This window comes from Gymnoscopelus microlampas (genome assembly GCF_963454915.1).
Source record: "Gymnoscopelus microlampas genome assembly, chromosome: 8".
Lineage (NCBI taxonomy): Eukaryota > Metazoa > Chordata > Actinopteri > Myctophiformes > Myctophidae > Gymnoscopelus > Gymnoscopelus microlampas.
In genome coordinates, this window is record NC_139945.1 from 5,996,481 (window position 1) to 6,016,289 (window position 19,809).

The 19,809-nt window shown below is 41.5% G+C and overlaps 1 protein-coding gene across 1 annotated transcript in view; it reads left to right on the top strand.

Moving 5' to 3' along the window:
* Positions 1-1,585: 1,585 nt before the first annotated feature.
* dync2h1 (dynein cytoplasmic 2 heavy chain 1) overlaps positions 1,586-19,809 on the top strand; it is a 407,325-nt gene continuing 389,101 nt past the window's right edge. The window contains exons 1-13 of the mRNA XM_084065527.1: positions 1,586-1,674; positions 5,730-5,949; positions 7,520-7,693; positions 9,223-9,361; positions 10,136-10,254; positions 12,731-12,875; positions 14,276-14,421; positions 14,812-14,898; positions 15,222-15,356; positions 16,135-16,248; positions 17,138-17,249; positions 17,622-17,746; positions 18,424-18,599. Coding sequence (XP_083921653.1) covers positions 5,767-5,949; positions 7,520-7,693; positions 9,223-9,361; positions 10,136-10,254; positions 12,731-12,875; positions 14,276-14,421; positions 14,812-14,898; positions 15,222-15,356; positions 16,135-16,248; positions 17,138-17,249; positions 17,622-17,746; positions 18,424-18,599 — 1,655 coding nt within the window. The 5' untranslated portion in view covers positions 1,586-1,674; positions 5,730-5,766. The remainder of the gene's footprint in view (positions 1,675-5,729; positions 5,950-7,519; positions 7,694-9,222; positions 9,362-10,135; positions 10,255-12,730; positions 12,876-14,275; positions 14,422-14,811; positions 14,899-15,221; positions 15,357-16,134; positions 16,249-17,137; positions 17,250-17,621; positions 17,747-18,423; positions 18,600-19,809) is intronic.

Consider the following 19,809-nt stretch of genomic DNA (forward strand, 5'->3'; position numbering starts at 1 on the left):
TTACAACATGGATGACACAATGATGGAATAAAGCTCCTTTGAACATTTATCTATTTTATGTATTGCAAATGTCTTGCACAAGATACACATGACTTGCAACTCAATTTCAGAGGTTTCTGGGGTTATAATTTGCATTCAGGTCATACAAAATATACATCTTGAGAAGTAAACATACATTGCGAACTCTGACCTTGTGCATTAACAACTCTGATAAAATGCTTTCATGATGGGCTATATTATGACATTTTGCAAAAAAAGAATGTACTTGCTGGGTACATTGCTGGGGGTGTGGCCACTAGCCACACCCCCAGCACTCTCACTCAACCCACGCACCAATAACATTGCATTGTCAACATTGCAAAATAAACATTATACACTCTCACTGGAAAGGTTTTTTTTTTTTAGTACTTTTACTTTTGGTAGCCTACTTTAAGTATATTTTCATGCCAATACTTTTTTTTTAACTTTTACTCAAGTAAATTTTGTATTCTGGACTTTTACCTGTCGTGGAGTATTACTTTGATTGATTGATTGAATACTTTAGTTAGTTAGTTTGCAAAGACTGAAGTACAGTTCAATACAATGTCTGTTAAGAGGATTTTAAACCCAAGAAAGCCGGCTTGTTTCCATTGGGGTCCTTTGTACTGAATTCATCAAATTCATACATTGTGGTACTGGTATTGATACTTTTACTTAAGTAAAGAATTCGAGTACTTTTTACACCACTGTTAGTTAGTTGATACAGAATATAGAGCCATTAATACAAAACACCATGCATATAGCAGCATCATTGATTCTAACACCCACCCAGTCCTGCACTTCATGATCTGCTCTCTAATCCTACACTCTAAGCGCGCTCCAGTCTAACGTAGTCTACGTATCTATCTGGCATCCAGCGTTGCCAGATTTTGCGAGAGAAATAAGCAACCAGGTCTATACATCGCTATAGCAGATCTACAAGCTCACAACGCGTCACAATGCGACGCGTTGTGAGCTTGTAGATCGTTTTTTTTTAAAGAAACATGGGCGAAAGGTGAAATTTAAAATATTTTTAAAAACATTTTAACACAAATCTGGTAGGCTAAAGGGCAGGGGTTTTCAGATGGACAAATATTAATTTGGGGGGTCCTTACATGAAAATGTTTGAGTAACACTGGGTTTAAACATTTTGAAACGAGCCCAGATAAGGCAACTACACTTTAAAAACATGCCCAAAAAAACGCAACTACCAGTATTTAGAAGCCACTTTTCTTTTTGATTACTCAAGTCGTTTATATGATATTTGTGCATACTTTTGTATATTATTGTTTGTCTTTAAATGTTTCAATGAATTGAATACACAGGACCCCAATGGAAACTTAAACCCTTGGGTTTAATCCCTTTAGCATCCTTTTATATTGAACTGTACCTCTGTGCTTTTTTTGCAAACTGTTACAGTATTCAATCAATAAAAGAAAAAACGGGGAACAAAACAAGCCTACAGTCGCCTGTAATAAGCAGACATGGCAACACTGCTGCCGCCCTAACTGAAGGATTGAGCGCCGTTGCCATAGCGACTACGCCAGCTTCGTCCCGTGCAAATAAAGATTGAAGACGCAGCAACAGATGGACTGACCATCATGCTGCTTTAGGACCGACCAGAGTTTATATCAACTGTTCTTCTGCAGCCAAACGGTATGAAAACATTTATGAACACCTGGATATGACGTCTAGTAAGCTACTATTTAAGTTACGTTGACTTTTAGCGAGCTAAAGCTTTAGTCCACTGTCTTTCACCCAAAACTAGTGGGAGTTCTCCATAACTCTGTTATTTTAGAGCCGTTGCCCGCACACCCGCGGTAGCGCAGCCTCTCGTCTCTAGTAAAAAATAATGAATATGCTTTCGCTACTCACCAAAACAAAGCCGGTTTTAAGATGTTGAAAGCCTACTTTCCTTAGTGGGAACACTCGAAGCCCCCCACGTCACGTCTAAAATACACTTTTTGGTCAGAAAATAAAATATTTCACCGGATAGAACTAATAAATTAGTTACTCCACTGCGCCCCCTACAGATCTTGTAAATGGAATTATTCTAATGACCAGATCTGTAGGTGGCGCAGTGGAGCAACTCTTTCCCCTTCTGGTGTAAGATACTTTTCTGGCCAAAAAGTGTATTTTACACGGAAGGTGGGGGGCTGAGAGTGTTCCCACTAAAGAAAGTAGGTGTTCAACACATTCAACACATTTGTTTTGGTGAGTAGCGAAAGTATTTTTCATTTTTACTTAAATACCGGCGGTGTGCGGCCAATGGCCGAAAAGTCACATAAGCGTCAAGGAGAACTGCTTCTTAACGCTATGGACCTTGGCTAACACAACACAACCAGCTGCTCACTATTAAGATAAGTGTTTGATACGCCAGGAAACAGTTAGAACTAATAGCGTCCCGCTGCTCTTCATTGAACGGGATACATTAATATCTGCTTGTTAGCGTTGACAGCTCTGTTTGGTGTTAGCATGCTAGCGCTACATGCTAAGGCGCGTCTCTACAAACTACGCCGTTACCTGGTTAGTTACGCTAGCTACGTATGTCAGCATGTTGTTTAGCACAGTGGTTCTCAAACTTTTTCATGTGAAGGACCCCCAAATTGACACTTATTAGCCCGCGGACGGACCCCCATTTGAAAAGGTAAGCCAGGGACCCCAATAAGAGAAGGTTTTTGCGGCTCACTAGTGATTCTCAACCATTTTAGTTTCAAGGACCCCCAGTTTAACATGCATTAGGCTACGGACCCCCATTTAATGGCATTTATATCTCTGGGACCCCCATTTTTATTGTAAAATCAATGTTAATTTAACTCTGAGAGTGTACAAATGAAATTTTATTTGTACGCTTTCAGAGTTACAGACCCATGAGGGTCCATTTGGTTCCTATAAAGCATTTAGCTGGGGACCCCCTGGAACTCCCCCAAGTACCCCAGGGGTACTTGGGGGTACTTGGGGGAGTTCCAGGGGGTAAATCCAGCTAAATGCTTTATAGGAACCAAATGTGCTAGACTCTAGCACAGTGGTTCTCAAACTTGTTCATGCCAAGAACTCCCAAATTGACACTTATTAGCTTGCGGACCGGACCCCCATTTGAAGAGATATTCTAGGAGACCCCCATAACATTAGATTTGTACAGAATGGCTCTATATAGAAAGGATTTTGAACCTTTTACAAGGACTCCCAGTTTGCATCAGGCCACGGACCCTCCATTTGATACTTTTAAAAAAAATCTCTGGGCCTCTAATCTACACCATAAAATCACCTGTGTTATTTAACAATGAGTGTGCAAATGGAACCAAATGGAACCAAAACCATTTGGTTCCCAACTATAATATGGCTGGGGACCCCCTGAAACCCCAAAGACCCCTTGGGGTCCCCGAACTTTGAGAACCACTGGTTTAGCATTACGACATGACGTGTGTCATGTGTTCTCCATGCTGTGTAAACTCAACAGGTACCAGGGCTACTGTCTGAGCTGCAGGCCAAGATGTCTAAAAGTTAGAGCATCGTTCTCAAACTTTTTAATTTAAAAAGGACCCCCATCATAACTGAGAGCAAACAAATGGAACCAAATGGACCTGTACACTCAGTTGCAGGCCTGTAAGTTGTGGCTCACAGTATAAACTAGGTTTTATGTAAAGGTGCTGTAAGTGTTGAGCGTTAAATAGCTCTAATATTCCAAAACTAGACTACGCCACCCTTTAGTTTCAGCAAGTTAAAGGGAACTCAAACTATACTGGACCACCAACCAGGTTGTCAAATGAATGACAGACACGTCAGAAACATAGTACAAAATGTAAGCTTTATTTACAAATTGGTTTTAAGAGCAATAGGTTGATTTATCATTTAAAAGGACAATATGGGGCTTCTGTTAGGGCACGGTGTTCTGATGACCAACTGTAGGGACACAGAGAATTGAACGGTGAACAGAAGTCTGCTACACACACACACTGCAGAGGAAGACACAGAAAACCCATTTGACTCACATCAGGCAATATACTGTAGTCAGTGGTGGAAAGTAACTAATTACATTTACTTAAGTACAATTGTGAGGTACTTGTCTTTTACTTTAATACTTGTACAATTGTGAGGTACTTGTCTTTTACTTTGATACTTTTACTCCACTACATCTCAGAGGCAAATATTGTACTTTTACTCCACTACAATTATTTGGAGACTTAGTTACTTTGTAGATTTTGGTTATTACAAAACATACATTAACCACTTCAGCCCCATTTAAAATTTAGCTATTTGAAAATAGATTTGTCTCTTTTCAAAAGATTAATACATTTTATAGACATCATGATACCTTTTTGAAACGGGATAGTCTGCATAATGAGTACTTCTAGTACTATAAGTATATTTTGATGCCAATACTTTCACTCACTCTTTATGGTGACTTTTAGTCACTTTTATTAATCTTCTCTGAGAGAAATGGTGATTTTGTTTTGTTTTCCAATGATTGTAAATAAGAGAAATGTTATATACTAAGGCTTTTAAATGATCCCTGGATCATCGCAGAGCACACTGGGAGGGTGCAGCTTCACACCAGTGACTAAGTCAACGCGTGGAACCGCGTTTTTGACCTATCTGCAAGTCATCACCCGAAACCCCTCCAAGGAGTCTAATCAAGAATAATACATGATATGACATGATAGGTTTCAGAACACAGCCAGTCCCAATACCTGATCAGTACAATAGATTAATACCGGGAATGCACCTCTGTCATTTTACATTTCTTTGGCTATTCAATAATAGCAGATATACAAGCTCATGGCACAGCACTATGAGCTTGTAGATCTGCTATTTTAGAAAAATCGTGAACATTTCTGCAAATCTTTGAATATATATTTTTTAAAGTGAACATTTGTAACTCAAATCTTTGCTTCTGGAGGTCCCTGGAACAAAACATTTGTCAAATGTTCAATAAAATGACACATATAAGTTCTCAGATTGAATGGGTTAAAATAGCCTAATGCACAACAATAAAATCTGTACAAGTGCAGAATTATACACCACCACAAAATGTTTGCCTACCAGTGTATGGCAATGTTCCACCATAGCCAAGCGTGGCGGCAGGTGCAGTCAACCTCCTAATCACCACACCCCTTGGCTATCAAGTGCTTTTATATTAATCACTGCAATAGGCAACAGCTGTGAGCTGATGCTGGCTGGGAGGTGCCACAGGCTACATTCCTAAACAGAAAATACATTTTCAGGTCAGGATATCAATTTCAACCAATCAGGAGAGAGAACTCATACAGAATACAGAATTAACTAGTGATGTTGGAAGTGATGAAACAAAGAGATGAGCAAACACAATTGGAGCTGGAACACAAGCTAATGAATGATCTTTGTAAGGTTCTCTCTCCTCATGGGATGAAACTGGTATCCCGATGTGAAAATGTAATTTCGGTTTAGTGTTTACTAAAAGAGCTGGAGAGACGGGGAGACCCTATTACTGCACACTCGATACTATAGAGTCTAAAGCAACATTAATTAAGAACAAAATTGACTCTTACGGGTTCATTTGGTTGCACTCTCAGAGTTACAGACCCATGAGCATCCATTTTGTTCCTACCTATGAATCGTTTAGCTGGGGACCCCCTGAAACCTGAAAATGAAACCCGGTTTCAAATCCCTTGGAGGACGTGAAAGTTACCGATTGCATCTTTAAAAGGAATTGTTTTGTGTTTACTCTCCAGGTTCCTCAGCATCACGACGTTGAGCCTGAGCTGAAAGATGCCGCACGGTTCGGACGACGTCCGTAAGAGCTTCGTCCTGGCCACGGCGGGAAACTTTTACGGGTTGAAGGTGTCGTCATCGTTGGCCGACAGTCCGGAGCTCAACAACTTCCTGGATGACGGCAATGAATTTGTCCTGGCCGTCACCAAACATGACAGTGACCTGCGCCTCTCAAATAAGGTAACTCAACCCATTCAATCCGGGGACGCATCTCTGTCATTTTAGATTTCTTTGGCTATTCAAAAATAGCAGATATACAAGCTCATAGCGTGGCACTCGGTGCCGCACTATGAGCTTGTATATCTGTTATTTTTGAAAATTCTTGAACATCTGTGCAAATGTATTTTTTTTTAAAGGAACATTTTGAACTCAAATCTTTGCCTCTGGGGGATTCTACAAATGTCTTCTAAATCCTAACAGTTTTTTTGGGGGAAAAACGTACGTTGCTATATATCAGTGTTTCTCAAACTTTTTCATGTCAAGGACCCCCAAAATGATATGTATTTGGCCGCAGACCCCAATCTGAAATTAGTTTGTTCCAGGGACCCCCAGAAGCAAAGATTTGAGTTAAAATGTATTTATTCAACGATTTGCACACATTTTCACGACTTTCTTTTCAAAAATAGCAAATCTACAAGCTCATAGCACGGCACCATGAGCTAGTAGATCTGCTATTTTTGAATAGCCAAATAACTCTAAAGTGACACAGATGCGTTCCCGGTTAAACTAATAATAGATATGGGATTTTGTTCGATTTTGTATCGATATTTTATCAATACTAGAGATTCGGGCCGCTACGCAGCCCTCACACCTACGTCGCACCGCACTGATCTGACTCATATGCCCATATATGGAGATCTCTGTATCTGTCAGCCCTTGTCCCTTTTATGCCCATTTATGGAGATCTCTGATGTCATCAGTAAATGCCCATATATGGGCATGCACCCTTTTGTGCCTATATATGCGGAGCTGACTGATTTGTTTGCTAATGCCATGACGACACATTGAGGTTAGACAACACACTCCATATTTGGGCGTAGCTGCATTGGGGACTCCTTACATGGTTATGGCTGAGTCATGGTGACATGAGTGTGACGTCAGAGGTCCGTAGCCGGGTCCCTTAAGCCAATTTTAATATAGGATTGTGATATGAGACTAGATATCGTCTGGGATTTTGGATATCGTAATTTTGTGATATGACATACTGTAAGTGTTGTGTTTTCCTGGTTTTATAATTTTAAAACAAAATCTTAAATAGCAAATAGCTAATCTCCATGTACTATATATAGGCTTTTTTTTTTTTTAATTGAAAAAAAAAAGAGAAATGTTATCGTCACAATATTGAATGGAAATGTTGATCCAGGATCTGTCATGCCTATTAGATAATTATATTAAGTAAAACAAGTAAGTAGCTTACAACTTCGTGGGTTGTAAGCTCACAACTTTGTGAGCTTGTAGATCAACTATTTCCACTATGTTGAAAATGATTAAATATGTCAGTAGTTTCTTTGTATATTTCAGTTATTTGTCGTATCTGCCACAGGTGTGCAATTCTTGATTACGAAGCCTAAATGGCAAACAGAAATTAAGTTTGTATTCACATGTTCCAATGTTCAATGCCAAACACACCATTAAATCGTTAATCGCAATTATTTGAGTGACAATTAATCGTCAACTTAAATTGGTAATCGTGACGGCCCTATTGAGAAAACCTCTGTCTTAATGTTGTCTATCCATCCATCTGTGACAGATTGAGGCGTCGGGGGACAGCAACGATAAGGTTCTGGTGTTCTTCAAGCTGCGGCCCACGGTCATCACAGAGGAGAACCTTCACCACAACCTCCTGGTCTCCTCCATGCTGGAGTCTCCCGTCAGCACCTTGTACCAGGCCGTCAGGCAGGTGTTTGCTCCAGTGCTGCTGAAGGTGAGCCACAGTTGTTTAATGCTGGTTTCACACTGGCCGCACACAATACAAAGCTACAAACAGTGTTCCCACGGTCATGACATTCCTGAAAATATTTTGAAATGAGAGAAAAAACTGCTTTCCAGGCCTGGAAAAGGTTTGGAATTAAAGGTAGGGTAAGTGATTTTTTTTTTCTGTTAAAATAAGTGTTAAATAGCTCCATATTCTGATAGTACTCAGTAACAGGAGTCTCCCTGTCTCTCCAGCTCTTTAATTGAGTGGCAGAGGTTTTTTAAAACAGGGTACAGCCAGTGCCAGCATTTTTAACACTTTTTCTACCTTTTTCAAGTAGTCACCGTGGTCAGTATTTTCCGTGATCACCGTCCTCACGGCGATCCCCTCATTACACACACAGGGGTCTCATAGAAAAGAAAAACATCCGGTAATCCGTTCCATAGTTGCAGCCAGTTGAAAATAGTCAAAAATACATAGTAAAAAAATAAATAAGTGAGCGGTGTTATTTAAGGTCATCACAGTGATGGAAGCTTCATCACGCGTCTCCCTAGCCAATCACAGAGTGGTCTGAATACTCATCAGCCAATCACAGTACAGGGAAAGACACATTTTCACGACGGATGGGTCATGGGTCGCAACCCCACTTATAGGAGCGGCTACACCGCTCAAAAAGTACACAGGAGCCGAGATACAGGCTTTTAAAGTAATAATTTAACCAGGAAGTGGATAGGAGTCTAAATCTTCGAAAAATGATATCTCCTGGTGCTGTGAATAACGTGTTCCTTCACGCGCTACGTCCTGGATATATTTGCTCCATATATGGATACAACTGACATCACCGTAATGACACCAGCACCGCACAGCCAACAACATAAAACGCAAAGGAATCCCCAGTCCAGTAGAGTTCCATTGGCGATACACAGCGACATCAACTCCCTCTAGGAGAATAAGCAGAAGTACAAACCACAAGTAGCTGGCTGTACAGCCCAAAGTATACACCTTCCACAGAGCCGGTCCCACTGATTCTCCTGCTCTTTAGCTTGCCATGGGGCATCTTCTGTCTAATTCCTGTTTGGATACCATCACAGCGGGTCTTGAGTCCGGTATAAACAACCAGTCGAGTATTTGGTCTTTTATATCTTCCATTTTTTGCCAGACCCAGAGGGTCGGCCTACATGAGGCTTTGTCTGTCCCTCTTTCGTCCCTCTTTCGTCCCTCTTTTGTCCATATATGGGCATAAAAGGGACACAGACAGACACATACAGAGATCTCTTTTGTCCCTCTTTCGTCCCTCTTTTGTCCCTCTTTTCCGTCCCTCTTTTCCTCTGCACACACGTCATGCGAAGTCCGGCCATTCAGATTTCAACCACCAGGGGTCTGGCAGTACCAGGTCTCCTGGTTCTAGTTTTTTTACTCACCCTCTCTTTTACTTTGTAACTACAGCATGATGTAATGTTTGATAGAAACGGATGGATTTTGAATTCAGAAATGTTTAAATCCGAAACAATCAAGCAACTTTGTTCTCTTCCTCCCAGGATGAGCGCTGGCGCTCTGTGTTTGACCCGAAGCTGGCAGGCTTGCTGAGCGACCTGGAGCTCGGCCTGGGCTCCGTCGTTCGTCAGTCTGCCGCTCACACCTCGTCCAGGAGGGAGCGCAAGGAGGATGACGTCCTGGGTGAGCAATCATACACACATTGATATACAGTATGGCTTGATCACCACATTGTGACTGTTGTGTTGATGAGGGCTGCAACTATTGATAATTCCATCGATTACTTTTTTTGATTAATCAAAACAATTGAGAAGCACTTTTTTTTTTTTAATACATCAATGAATCGACGTTAGAGCTAATAGATTTTTGAGTGTGCCGAAGGCAACCACTCCTATACATGACTTTGTCCGTGTGTCCGTATGTATGTATGTATGTATGTATGTATGTATGTATGTATGTATGTATGTATGTACAGTATGTACAGTATGTACAGTATGTATGTATGTCTGTCTGTCCACAAACATTGATGACAACATCAATACGGGGTCAATACGGGGCTCATCAAAGGCACCACTCACTTCACACAGGGTGTGATTTTTTTCTAACAATAGACTATTGAACTTATGTCAACATGTTGTGAGCTTGTAGATTGGCTACTTTTTCTATTGTTGTATGACACCATTGTACGGTGGTTAATCAAATTTAATCAAAGTGGTTAATCAGACTAATAAAAAAAATAATGTTGATACATAAGAAAAAATATGTTTCTCGATTATTTATGAATCGATAAAATAATAGATACAATAATCACTAAGAATAAGCAATAGTTGCAGGCCTAATTCTAACTTCAGTGGTTTAACAAAATGCTTGTGATAGACACTTTTAAATGTATGTAATGCATTATGCAGTCACATCCATAAGTAATGTGCATACTGTGACTGTGACTGGTTGTTTTAGGTATCCTGACCCCTACGGATGAGTTCCAGTACTGGTCAGATGTGTGCGAGTCTGAGGAGAAGAGCAGTGTGAGAGAGCGGGCTGCGTTCTTCTCCAGTCTCTTCAAACCCATAGAAAAGGTGGGTGTGTATTGTATGTAGAGGGGGCTGTCACAAATCACCATCATGACATTTCCCTTGACAAATAATTGTAATACAAATAATTACGATTAACGATTTAATTTCTTTGGCATTGGACATTGGAACATATACGTACAAATTACATTTCTGTTTGCCTTTTTAGGCTTTGTAAACAACAATCACACAGGCTACACATGACAAGTTACTTAAATATACAAAGAAATGTCTCACAATGTCATAATAATCAACATGAATAATTTACAATGGCCAAAATATGCCATATTTAATAATTGTATACTTTCAAAATGTATTAAAAAATAGCGGAAGTATATGAAATACGAATATAAATGTAAATACAGAATAATGCATATAATACAAGTTCACATCCCATTGTGAACTTGTATTAACTACTTTAAACTAGACCAGGGGTGGGCAACTTTGATGATGGAGAGGGACACTATATTTCCACACTCACTCCAGAGGGCCACATTGCATATACTGTTGGGCCAATCTATGTCACACAAATGTAGCAAAAATAGCCGATCTACAAGCTCAAAGCGCGTCGCAGCGCGACACGTTTTGAGCTAGTAGATCTGCTATTTTTGCTATTTTTTATTTGGAATCCTGAAAAGTCTCATTTTTATTTAATTTCAAATGCATTTAGTTATACTTATGTTAACTTTATGAACTTAAATACAAATATATTAGACATAAAAAAGACAATAGAATTTTAATACTAGTCATTAAGCTACTAATATAGACTGAAGTAATTAAAGCGGGTCATGTTTGCATGTTTGGAATTGTAACAGCTGAAATCAATAATGTATCAGTAATCCAATATTAACCTGCGGGCCGCATTAAGTGAAGGTGGGGGCCGCATGTGGCCCCCGGGCCACCAGTTGCCCATGTATGAACTAGACCATACCCGGTCGACGCATCCGTGGGGGGATATGCGCACATGATCTGGCAACCCGGGAGGCAGTCATCATCATCATCATAACCTTTATTTCAACTCGGAATACAGTTGAGGGCCAGACCCTCATTTTCAATGTAGCCGAGATACAACAATTTTATCCACAGAGATACAAATATACAATTCCATATCAAGTATATTAATTTAAATAACAGAAGACAAAGAATACTCAAAATATACTCAAAATATTTACCAGAACTAAAACAGATACATAGAAAATTAAATAAAGCAGTTACAGTCTGAAATAAAAGTGTTGGAAACCATTGCCCTAAATTGACCCAAGGAAGGCAGTGATCTAATTTTTAGGGACTTCTGGAGCTCATTCCAAGTAGATGGAGCACTAACAGAAAATGCTGCTTTGCCTAGGTCTGAATGAGCAAATGGAACCTTAAGTGTTAGGAAATCACTTGAGCGGGTCTGGTAGGAGCTAGGGTTCTGCTCCAACATACCACAAATATAAGGCGGGAGCATACCTGAGATGGCTTTAAAAATGAAGAGATACCAGTGTTGATCACGCCTTTCCGAGAGAGAGGATAAGCTAGCATTCCTATACAGGGTACAGTGATGGGTGGGTGGCAGTTCGTCCCATAGCTGGGCAGCCCCGTAACCATGGCGACAGTGTTTGACACAAAAACGCTAATAAGAAGCTGAGATTTGGTGAAATTGAAAAACAGGCTTCACAGTTAAGTTCAGATGGTAATGGTCAATGGCTGTGTGCAAAATCAGAGCAATTGCTCCAGCCACTGAGGAGAACCGGGTAGCTTCACCTACTCACCTACTACCTTACTAGAATTATAGTATGATGATGTAGTCAAAGTGAGCTAACGGCATATTAACAGTATTAACTGTATACATAGTCAATAGTGTAGATTGTGGTTCTCAAACCTTTAAATTTCAAGGACCCCCTTAAACTCTGACAGTATACAAATGGAACCATGTATACTGTCAGAGTTGTAAGGGTCAATTTAGAACCCCCTTAAGGCAGTGGTTCTCAAACTTTTACATGTCAAGGACCCCCAAATTGACACTTATTACCCCACGGACCCCCGTTTGAAAAAAGAAGCCAGGGACCCCAATAAGAGAAGGTTTTTACGGCTCTCTAGCAGTGATTCTCAACCATTTTAATTTCAAGGACCCCCCAGTTTGACATGCATTAGGGCTACGGACCCCCATTTATGGCATTTCTATCTCTGGGACCCCAATTTATATTGTAAAATCAATGTTAATTTAACTCTGAGAGTTTACAAATGGAACCAAATGGACCCGTTAGGGTCCATTTGGTTCCATTTGTACGCTTTCAGAGTTACAGACCCATGAGGGTCCATTTGGTTCCTATAAAGCATTTAGCTGGGGACCCCCTGGAACTCCCTCAAGTACCCCTGGGGGTCCCCGGACCCCACTTTGAGAAACAATGCCTTAAGGAACCCTGAGAGTCCCTGGACCCCACTTTGAGAACCCTGTAGATGTAGATAAAACAAGGCTGGTGTGTGTGGGGCGTTTCAGGAGTACGGTGGTTTGGACGGCCTGTCTCTGTCTGATGCCGTGGACCTGGTGGACCAGAGCAGAGACGTTCTGGATGACGTGTGGAGACAGACGGACCAGGAGCCCTACCCAGAGACACGCATGCTGAGGCTCATGGACGTCATCGGTGAGCTCATTAAACACCAAACAACCACAACATGATGGAACCCAGCTGGTCTCACTCTGTCGCTCATGTTGCACAGCATCACCCTTCAGCGTTCATTTATCCATTTACTGTGAAGCTATGAGAGTGAACTTAACCCATTGAGACCTGAAGCCGATTCTACATGTCTCCTAAATCTCAACAGTTTTCTGAAAAACATATGTTTCTATATCAGTGGTGCTCAATCTTTTTCATGTCAAGGACCCCCAAAATTATATGTATTTGGCCGCGGACCCCCATCAAAATATTTGATTCCAGGGACCCCCCAGAAGCAAAGATTAGAGTTAAAAATGTTCGCTTTAAAAATATATATATTCAAAGATTTGCACACATTTTCACGAATTTTCAAAAATAGCAGATCTACAAGCTCATAGCGCGGCACTCGGTGCCGTGATATGAGCTTGTATATCTGCTATTTTTGAATAGCCCAAAGTGTAAAATAATGCTTTTTAGCTCAAATCTAAAAATGACACAGTTCCAGGTCTTAATGGGTTAAAGGGATATTTCACTTTCCAACATGTTTTAACTTCTACTCTGACTTTTGTGTTTTCACCCCAGACAGTTTTTGACTTGCTTGATTCAGTATTTAGATTTTTGATATTCATTCTATCAGACACGCCTCCTTCCTTTACAAACCCATTGTAACATTTTTTTTTTAATTATTTCTGAACAAATCAAATGCTTGTGGACTGCACAGTGCATTGAAGGAAAAAAAAAGAATAATTGAAAAAGCATGGCCCCCTCACGCATTAGAAGGCCAATATCAGTCACCAGAACCAAGGATGGGTGTTTTCAATTAGTTACAATGGGTTTGTATAGGAAGGGGGCGTGTCTGATAAAATGAATATCAAATATATAAACTTGAATCGGGGGTCCTCAAAAAAGCCTTAAAATGAACCCAAACATGTTTGAAAGTGAAATATCCCCTTATCCCCTAGCGATTGCTATGATTAGGTTCCAGTCAAATATGGCCACAAATCCCCATTAAAACATCTGCAGACATCTATATGACAGCTGATGTAGACGCGTTGTGAGCTTGTCGATCGGCTATTTTCAGCGAATGCTTTCCCCACAAAGAAAACAGAAAAGTTACTAGTGTAGAGCCCTGAGGGACCCCACTCAACCATATGGGATTTAAGTGGTTAATGATTATTTACGAATGTAAACAAACGGTTTGTTCATGATTAGTTTATTGTCTATTAAATGTCTTATAGCGGGTCATTATTATAAACTGCTACCGACATGGGACATAATAGGCCCAGTGGGCCGCAGGGACTACTGTGAGAAAGAAATGATTATATCTGTGTGTGCTGTGTGTTTTCTGAATGTGTGTGTGTGTGTGTGTGCGTGTGTGTGTGTGTCAGGTGACACTCTGGGCAGGTATGTGCAGAGGAAGCTGAGTGGTGTCAAAGTTTTGGAGGAGCCATTTGTCTCGGTGAGGGAGAACCTGAAAGTGGGCGGCGTCATCTGTGAGCAGTGGGTGGCGGCCTGTGAACACCTGACGAGACAGGTACTGTCGATCATCTGACTGTGTGTGTGTGTGTGTGTGTGTGTGTGTGGGTGGGGGGGGGGGCGCGGGTTAGGTGAAAGAATGATAGGGATTTTTACAAAGAATAAATACTAAACCATAGAAGCCACTTGTGTGTTTCAATCGTTCCCCTGACAGAAAAAATAACCACTTGAACCCTAGCCTCTATTCTGGTAAAATGCTCAGAATGCGTTGTGAGCTTGTAGATTGGCTATGAGATTTAGTGTAGGGTGAAAACAGGAGGGCCATGCATAGAGTCCTGGGGGACTCGACTGAGAATAGGGTTAAGTGGTTAACAAAACGATTTACAAACCAGCATCATTGGAAATGTCCCTAATATATTTTTGCTTTGCTGTTATGTTCATTCCTCAGGTGTGGAAGAGACACGCCCCCCATCCCTGGAAGGGAGACACGCACCGCCCACAAACCCTGCACTGCCTAGCACAGAGATTGGAAGAGGTGAGATTTGGGGCTCGAACTTGAACTTTATCCATTGGGTCTTCAAAAACGGCAGACAAGCTCATAGCGCGTCACTTCACTCACCCCGCTGCGAGCTTGTATATCTGCTATTTTGAAAAAAATGTTTGAACATTTTCAAAAATGTTGAATGATTTTGCATGTTTTCTAACACAAATCTTAGCTTCTGGGGGTCCCTGGAACAAAATATTTTCAAATGGGGGGTCCGCGGTCAACTATATAGTATATATCAATTTGGGGGTGACAAAAAAGGTTTGAGGACCACTGAGCCATGACATTGTGTCTGACTTCCTTGTGTGTATCAGGTGCTGACTCTCCGTACCGTCCACGAGAAGCTGCTGCGTCTGCTCCCAGCGGGCAAGCAGCAGGCCCTGACCCCCAGCCGCGTGTTTGAGCCTTTCTCTGGACTCAACCCGTTGCACTACAACCCTTACACTGAGGTAGGACACAGAGAGTGTGTGTGTGTGTGCGTGTGCGCGTGTGTGTGTGTGTAGCTCTAGGTCAAGCAGTATTAAAGGGATATTTTACTTTAAAACATGTTTTGGAGTCATTTTAACTTCTACTCAGGCTTTTGTGTTTAACCCCAGACAGTTTTTAAGTTGCTTGATTGAACCCATATTGTCCTAAGGGGGCCGTGTTGTTTTTAAAAAAAAAGGGAAATAGTCCTTTAACAAACACTACATAGTATTTGTTGATGTGTTCAGAGTGGTGACGTTAGAATATGGAGATACTGTAAGAGGTTTCTTCCCGACAGCAACTGTGTGTGTGTGTGTGTGTGTGTGTGTGTGTGTGTGTGTGTGTGTGTGTGTGTGTGTGAGAGAGAGAGAGAGAGTGGGTGTTGGTGTCAATGCAAACTCTTCAAAGGTCAGACCAAATGGGGGGTGTTATCATGTGCTAAACAGGCCCGGCTAGCTCAGTCGGTAGAGCATGAGACTCTTAATCTCAGGGTCGTGGGTTCGAGCCCCACGTTGGGCGTAGACTTTTAAAGACACGGGGGGTGCAGAAGATGGGTGCCATAGCTAAATGGGTGTAGAACATCACAGATTCCCCCCGGCCCCCATCTACGTGTCGAGGTGTCCCTGATTAAGAGACTTAACCCCTGGGAGCTGCCCCTCTGCTCTTAATATTTAGGATTCTAAGCAGGATAATACATTCTGTGGCATGTGTGTGTGTGTGTGTGTGTGTGTGTGTGTGTGTGTGTGTGTGTGTGTCTTGTAGCCTCTGTGGAAGGCGGCGGTCGCCCAGTTTGAGCGCTCCATCGCGCCGTCAGAGCGGGAAGTGGCTCAGAGACTGAAGAGCTACATTCCTGACGTACAAGACAACCCACAACAGGTAGTGAAACACACACAGGCTGTGGCTCTAAACCGCTCCGCTTCAGTTTGGTTTAGCTCTGTGTATTAAAAACAAAAGTGTTCTATGAAACACCGCAAGTAGCCCAGCTAAGAGAAGTGTGTGTGTGTGTGTGTGTGTGTGTGTGTGTGTGTGTTACTAGAATTAGAATTAGGCATTTAGATTTTAGGTTTAGGGGTTAGGAAAAGGATTGGAGTTATACCTGATTTATACTTAACCCGAACTTTGTCATTTTTAGATTTGAGCTAAAAAGCATTATTTTACACTTTGGGCTATTCAAAAATAGCAGATCTACAAGCTCATAGCGCGGCACCGAGTGCCGCGCTATGAGCTTGTAGATCTGCTATTTTTGAAAAATCGTGAAAATGTGTGCAAATCTTTGAATATATATATTTTTAAAGCAAACATTTTTTACTCAAATCTTTGCTTCTGGGGGGTCCCTGGAACAAAATATTTTGATGGGGGTCCGCGGCCAAATACATATCTTTTTGGGGGTCCTTGACATGAAAAAGATTGAGCACTACTGATATAGAAACATACGTTTTCAGAAAACTGTTGAGATTTAGGAGACATCGGCTTCAGGTCTCAATGGGTTAAAAACAAAAGTGTTCTATGAAACACCGCAAGTAGCCCAGCTAAGAGAGGTTTGTGTGTGTGTGTGTGTTACTAGAATTAGAATTAGGCATTTAGATTTTAGGTTTAGGGGTTAGGAAAAGGATTGGAGTTATACCTGATTTATACTTAATAACCAACCGGTGTTGCACACCGTAAAATAGACGATTCCGGCGATTTTCTGCAATCTTCAATGCCGTCCTAAAATGTGGATGTCCTCACAAGTATAATAATAATAACAAACGTGTGTGTATCCTAGCTGCTGCAAGTGTTCCAGAAGCATAAGGAGTTGATCAGACGGCCCACGGTGAGCAAAGAGCTGCAGTCAGAGAGAGAGACCCTGTTGGCCAGACTGCTGGACTACAATAAGGGTAAACACACCCCTCACTCACATCATATTAACCAGACTGCTGGACTACAATAAGGGTAAACACGCCCCTCACTCACATCATATTAACCAGACTGCTGGACTACAATAAGGGTAGCCCTAACCCTAACCCTAACCCTAAGAGTAGGGGGTCCCTGCTTAATCTCTTTCTTAGCTAGGGGGTCCTTGGCCTGAAAACGTTGAAGACCCCTGTTATAAACATTGCCTTGTTTGAGCTATTCACAATCAAACCAAAACAAGACAAAAGTCAGATCCCAATACTCACATTTGTGCCTCCTCACCTTCTTCATACAGTAGATGTCATTTGTCCATCGTTGATCTTTGACCCCCCCCTGTCCTTCCTTCATGACTTCAGGACTGAGGAGTGACTTTGAGAGTCGTTGCCACGGCGCCCCAGGAGACAAGTCGGGTCCTCTGATTGGACGGAACCTCCCGGAGGTCGTCAACAACATCGTCTGGGTCCGACAGTTCATACACAAGGCAGGTGTTTGTGTGTGTGTCTGTGTCTGTGTCTGTGTCTGTGTCTGTGTGTGTGTGTGTGTGTGTGTGTGTGTGTGTGTGTGTGTGTGTGTGTGTGTGTGTGTGTGTGTGTGTGTGTGTCCATTCTGGACATTCTTGCCAGATCCTAAATCCTAGGATCTGGCAAGAATGTCCAGAATGATTACAGTATTCTTAAAGGAGATACACCATGAATTTTATAAGCCAGAGAGAAGTTAGTTGGAATGAGTATATCTATATATTATATATATATTTGAGGCTTGATTTAGGCTCAAACCTTTTGAAAAACGTTTGAGGGATATACACACTATGATATTAAATATTAAATATATATATTTTTAAGTGCATAGTGTAGTCCCTTTAACTTTGCTTATTGTAAGTCATTCTGGTTAAGAGCGTATGGTAAATGTAAATGCCTAAGTAAATTGTAATTGTAAATCCTGATTGTTTCATGTGGTAATCATGAGGTTTGGTTGGTTCACCCTAACGTTAAGCTTCACTATTCTTTTGTAACTATCCAATTGTTTTTGGTTAGTTTATGGGTTGTTTGGGTTATACAAGGTTTTCACCCGAAAGCGACGATATGGGGCTTAAGTGCTTAAACATGTCATAAACGTGTGCTATTTTGCTTGTGTGTGTGATCTATATCTTCGTGCCAGGTGGAGGATTCGAACCGCATTGCGGAGGCACTGCTCTCGGACCTGTCCGGGTTCCGGGGCTTCCTGCGTTTCTGTGACGACCTGCTGGAGGTTCTGAGGGCCTATGAGCAGGAGCAGTTTGAAGACTGGTCCAGGGACATGCTGTCTGGGCTGGCTGACCCCAAGTCTGGAGTCAGGTGTGACACTATGGCACAGGACACCACGTACACACACATTTTAATTCTTTATTTGAATCCACAAATTACAATTAATTTACAGGGAGACAAATATAACGGGGTTGATATTTCATGGTCCCTAAGGATACACATGACACCTTCTCCTCCACACAGACAAACTGCCTATAACAGCTGAAATAGAGCAATATTTTGCAAGTTGCTTGGCTTTGCTTTTTGTCATGCCAGCAATTGCTTGGCCACTCGTGGTCAGCTTATATACATGGCCCAGGCTTCCAAATATGAGCACAGAGAATCTGCATCTGTACCCAAGGTTTGTTATAATTCCCAGTAGCGGTTGGTACTTAGAATGCTTATCTTGGAAAGCCTGGTTCATGTATAGGTCAAAGACACAGCCCACCTCCAGAATCAGAGCCTCCTTGTGGCAGGTGTCAACAAAAACAACATCAGTATTTGGGATGTTAGTAAAGACATCACAAGTTAAACCAAACCAATCTGGTAGCACTCTGCAGTGTTTGTGCGCTGGATGGCATACACACACACACACACACACACACACACACACACACACACACACACACACACACACACACACACACACACACACACACACACACACACACACACACACACACACAGACATAGACACAGACACAGACACAGACACACACACACACACACACAAAAAACTGGGTGTATCTGCCAATTATTGTGCAGATAAAAAATCCGGTGTACAAGAGGAAACTTACAGACTGTAAAATGCCGGTAAAATAAAGTTATATAGAACAAAATGATGGTGAATGCTTATCACAACTTCTCTGAACCCAAACGTACATCTTGGAATTGCTCGATATGCTTACCCAGCAGTCAAAAAATATATATATTTATTTTTTTAATATGTAAAAAAGAAAAACGTTTACATTCACGTGAAGTTAAGGCCCGGTATTTCTCTGGAAAAATATACTCACCAAGGTCATTCTTTAGATCCATGTGAATTCCGTTACATTGTGAGCTTGTAGATCGCCTATTTTTTGCAGAATGTTTGGCCCAAAATCTATGCTGTTTAGTCCGGCCCGGGCCGAGCCTAGGGTTCCGTGAAGAAAAAAAGAGAAATAAATGTATCACCCCCCCCAATTTTTTTTTAAACTGCCCCTATCGGCCTAGCGGTAAGGCCGACGGAAATGGCAGTGGATGTGTTGGATGCAGCTTAAAG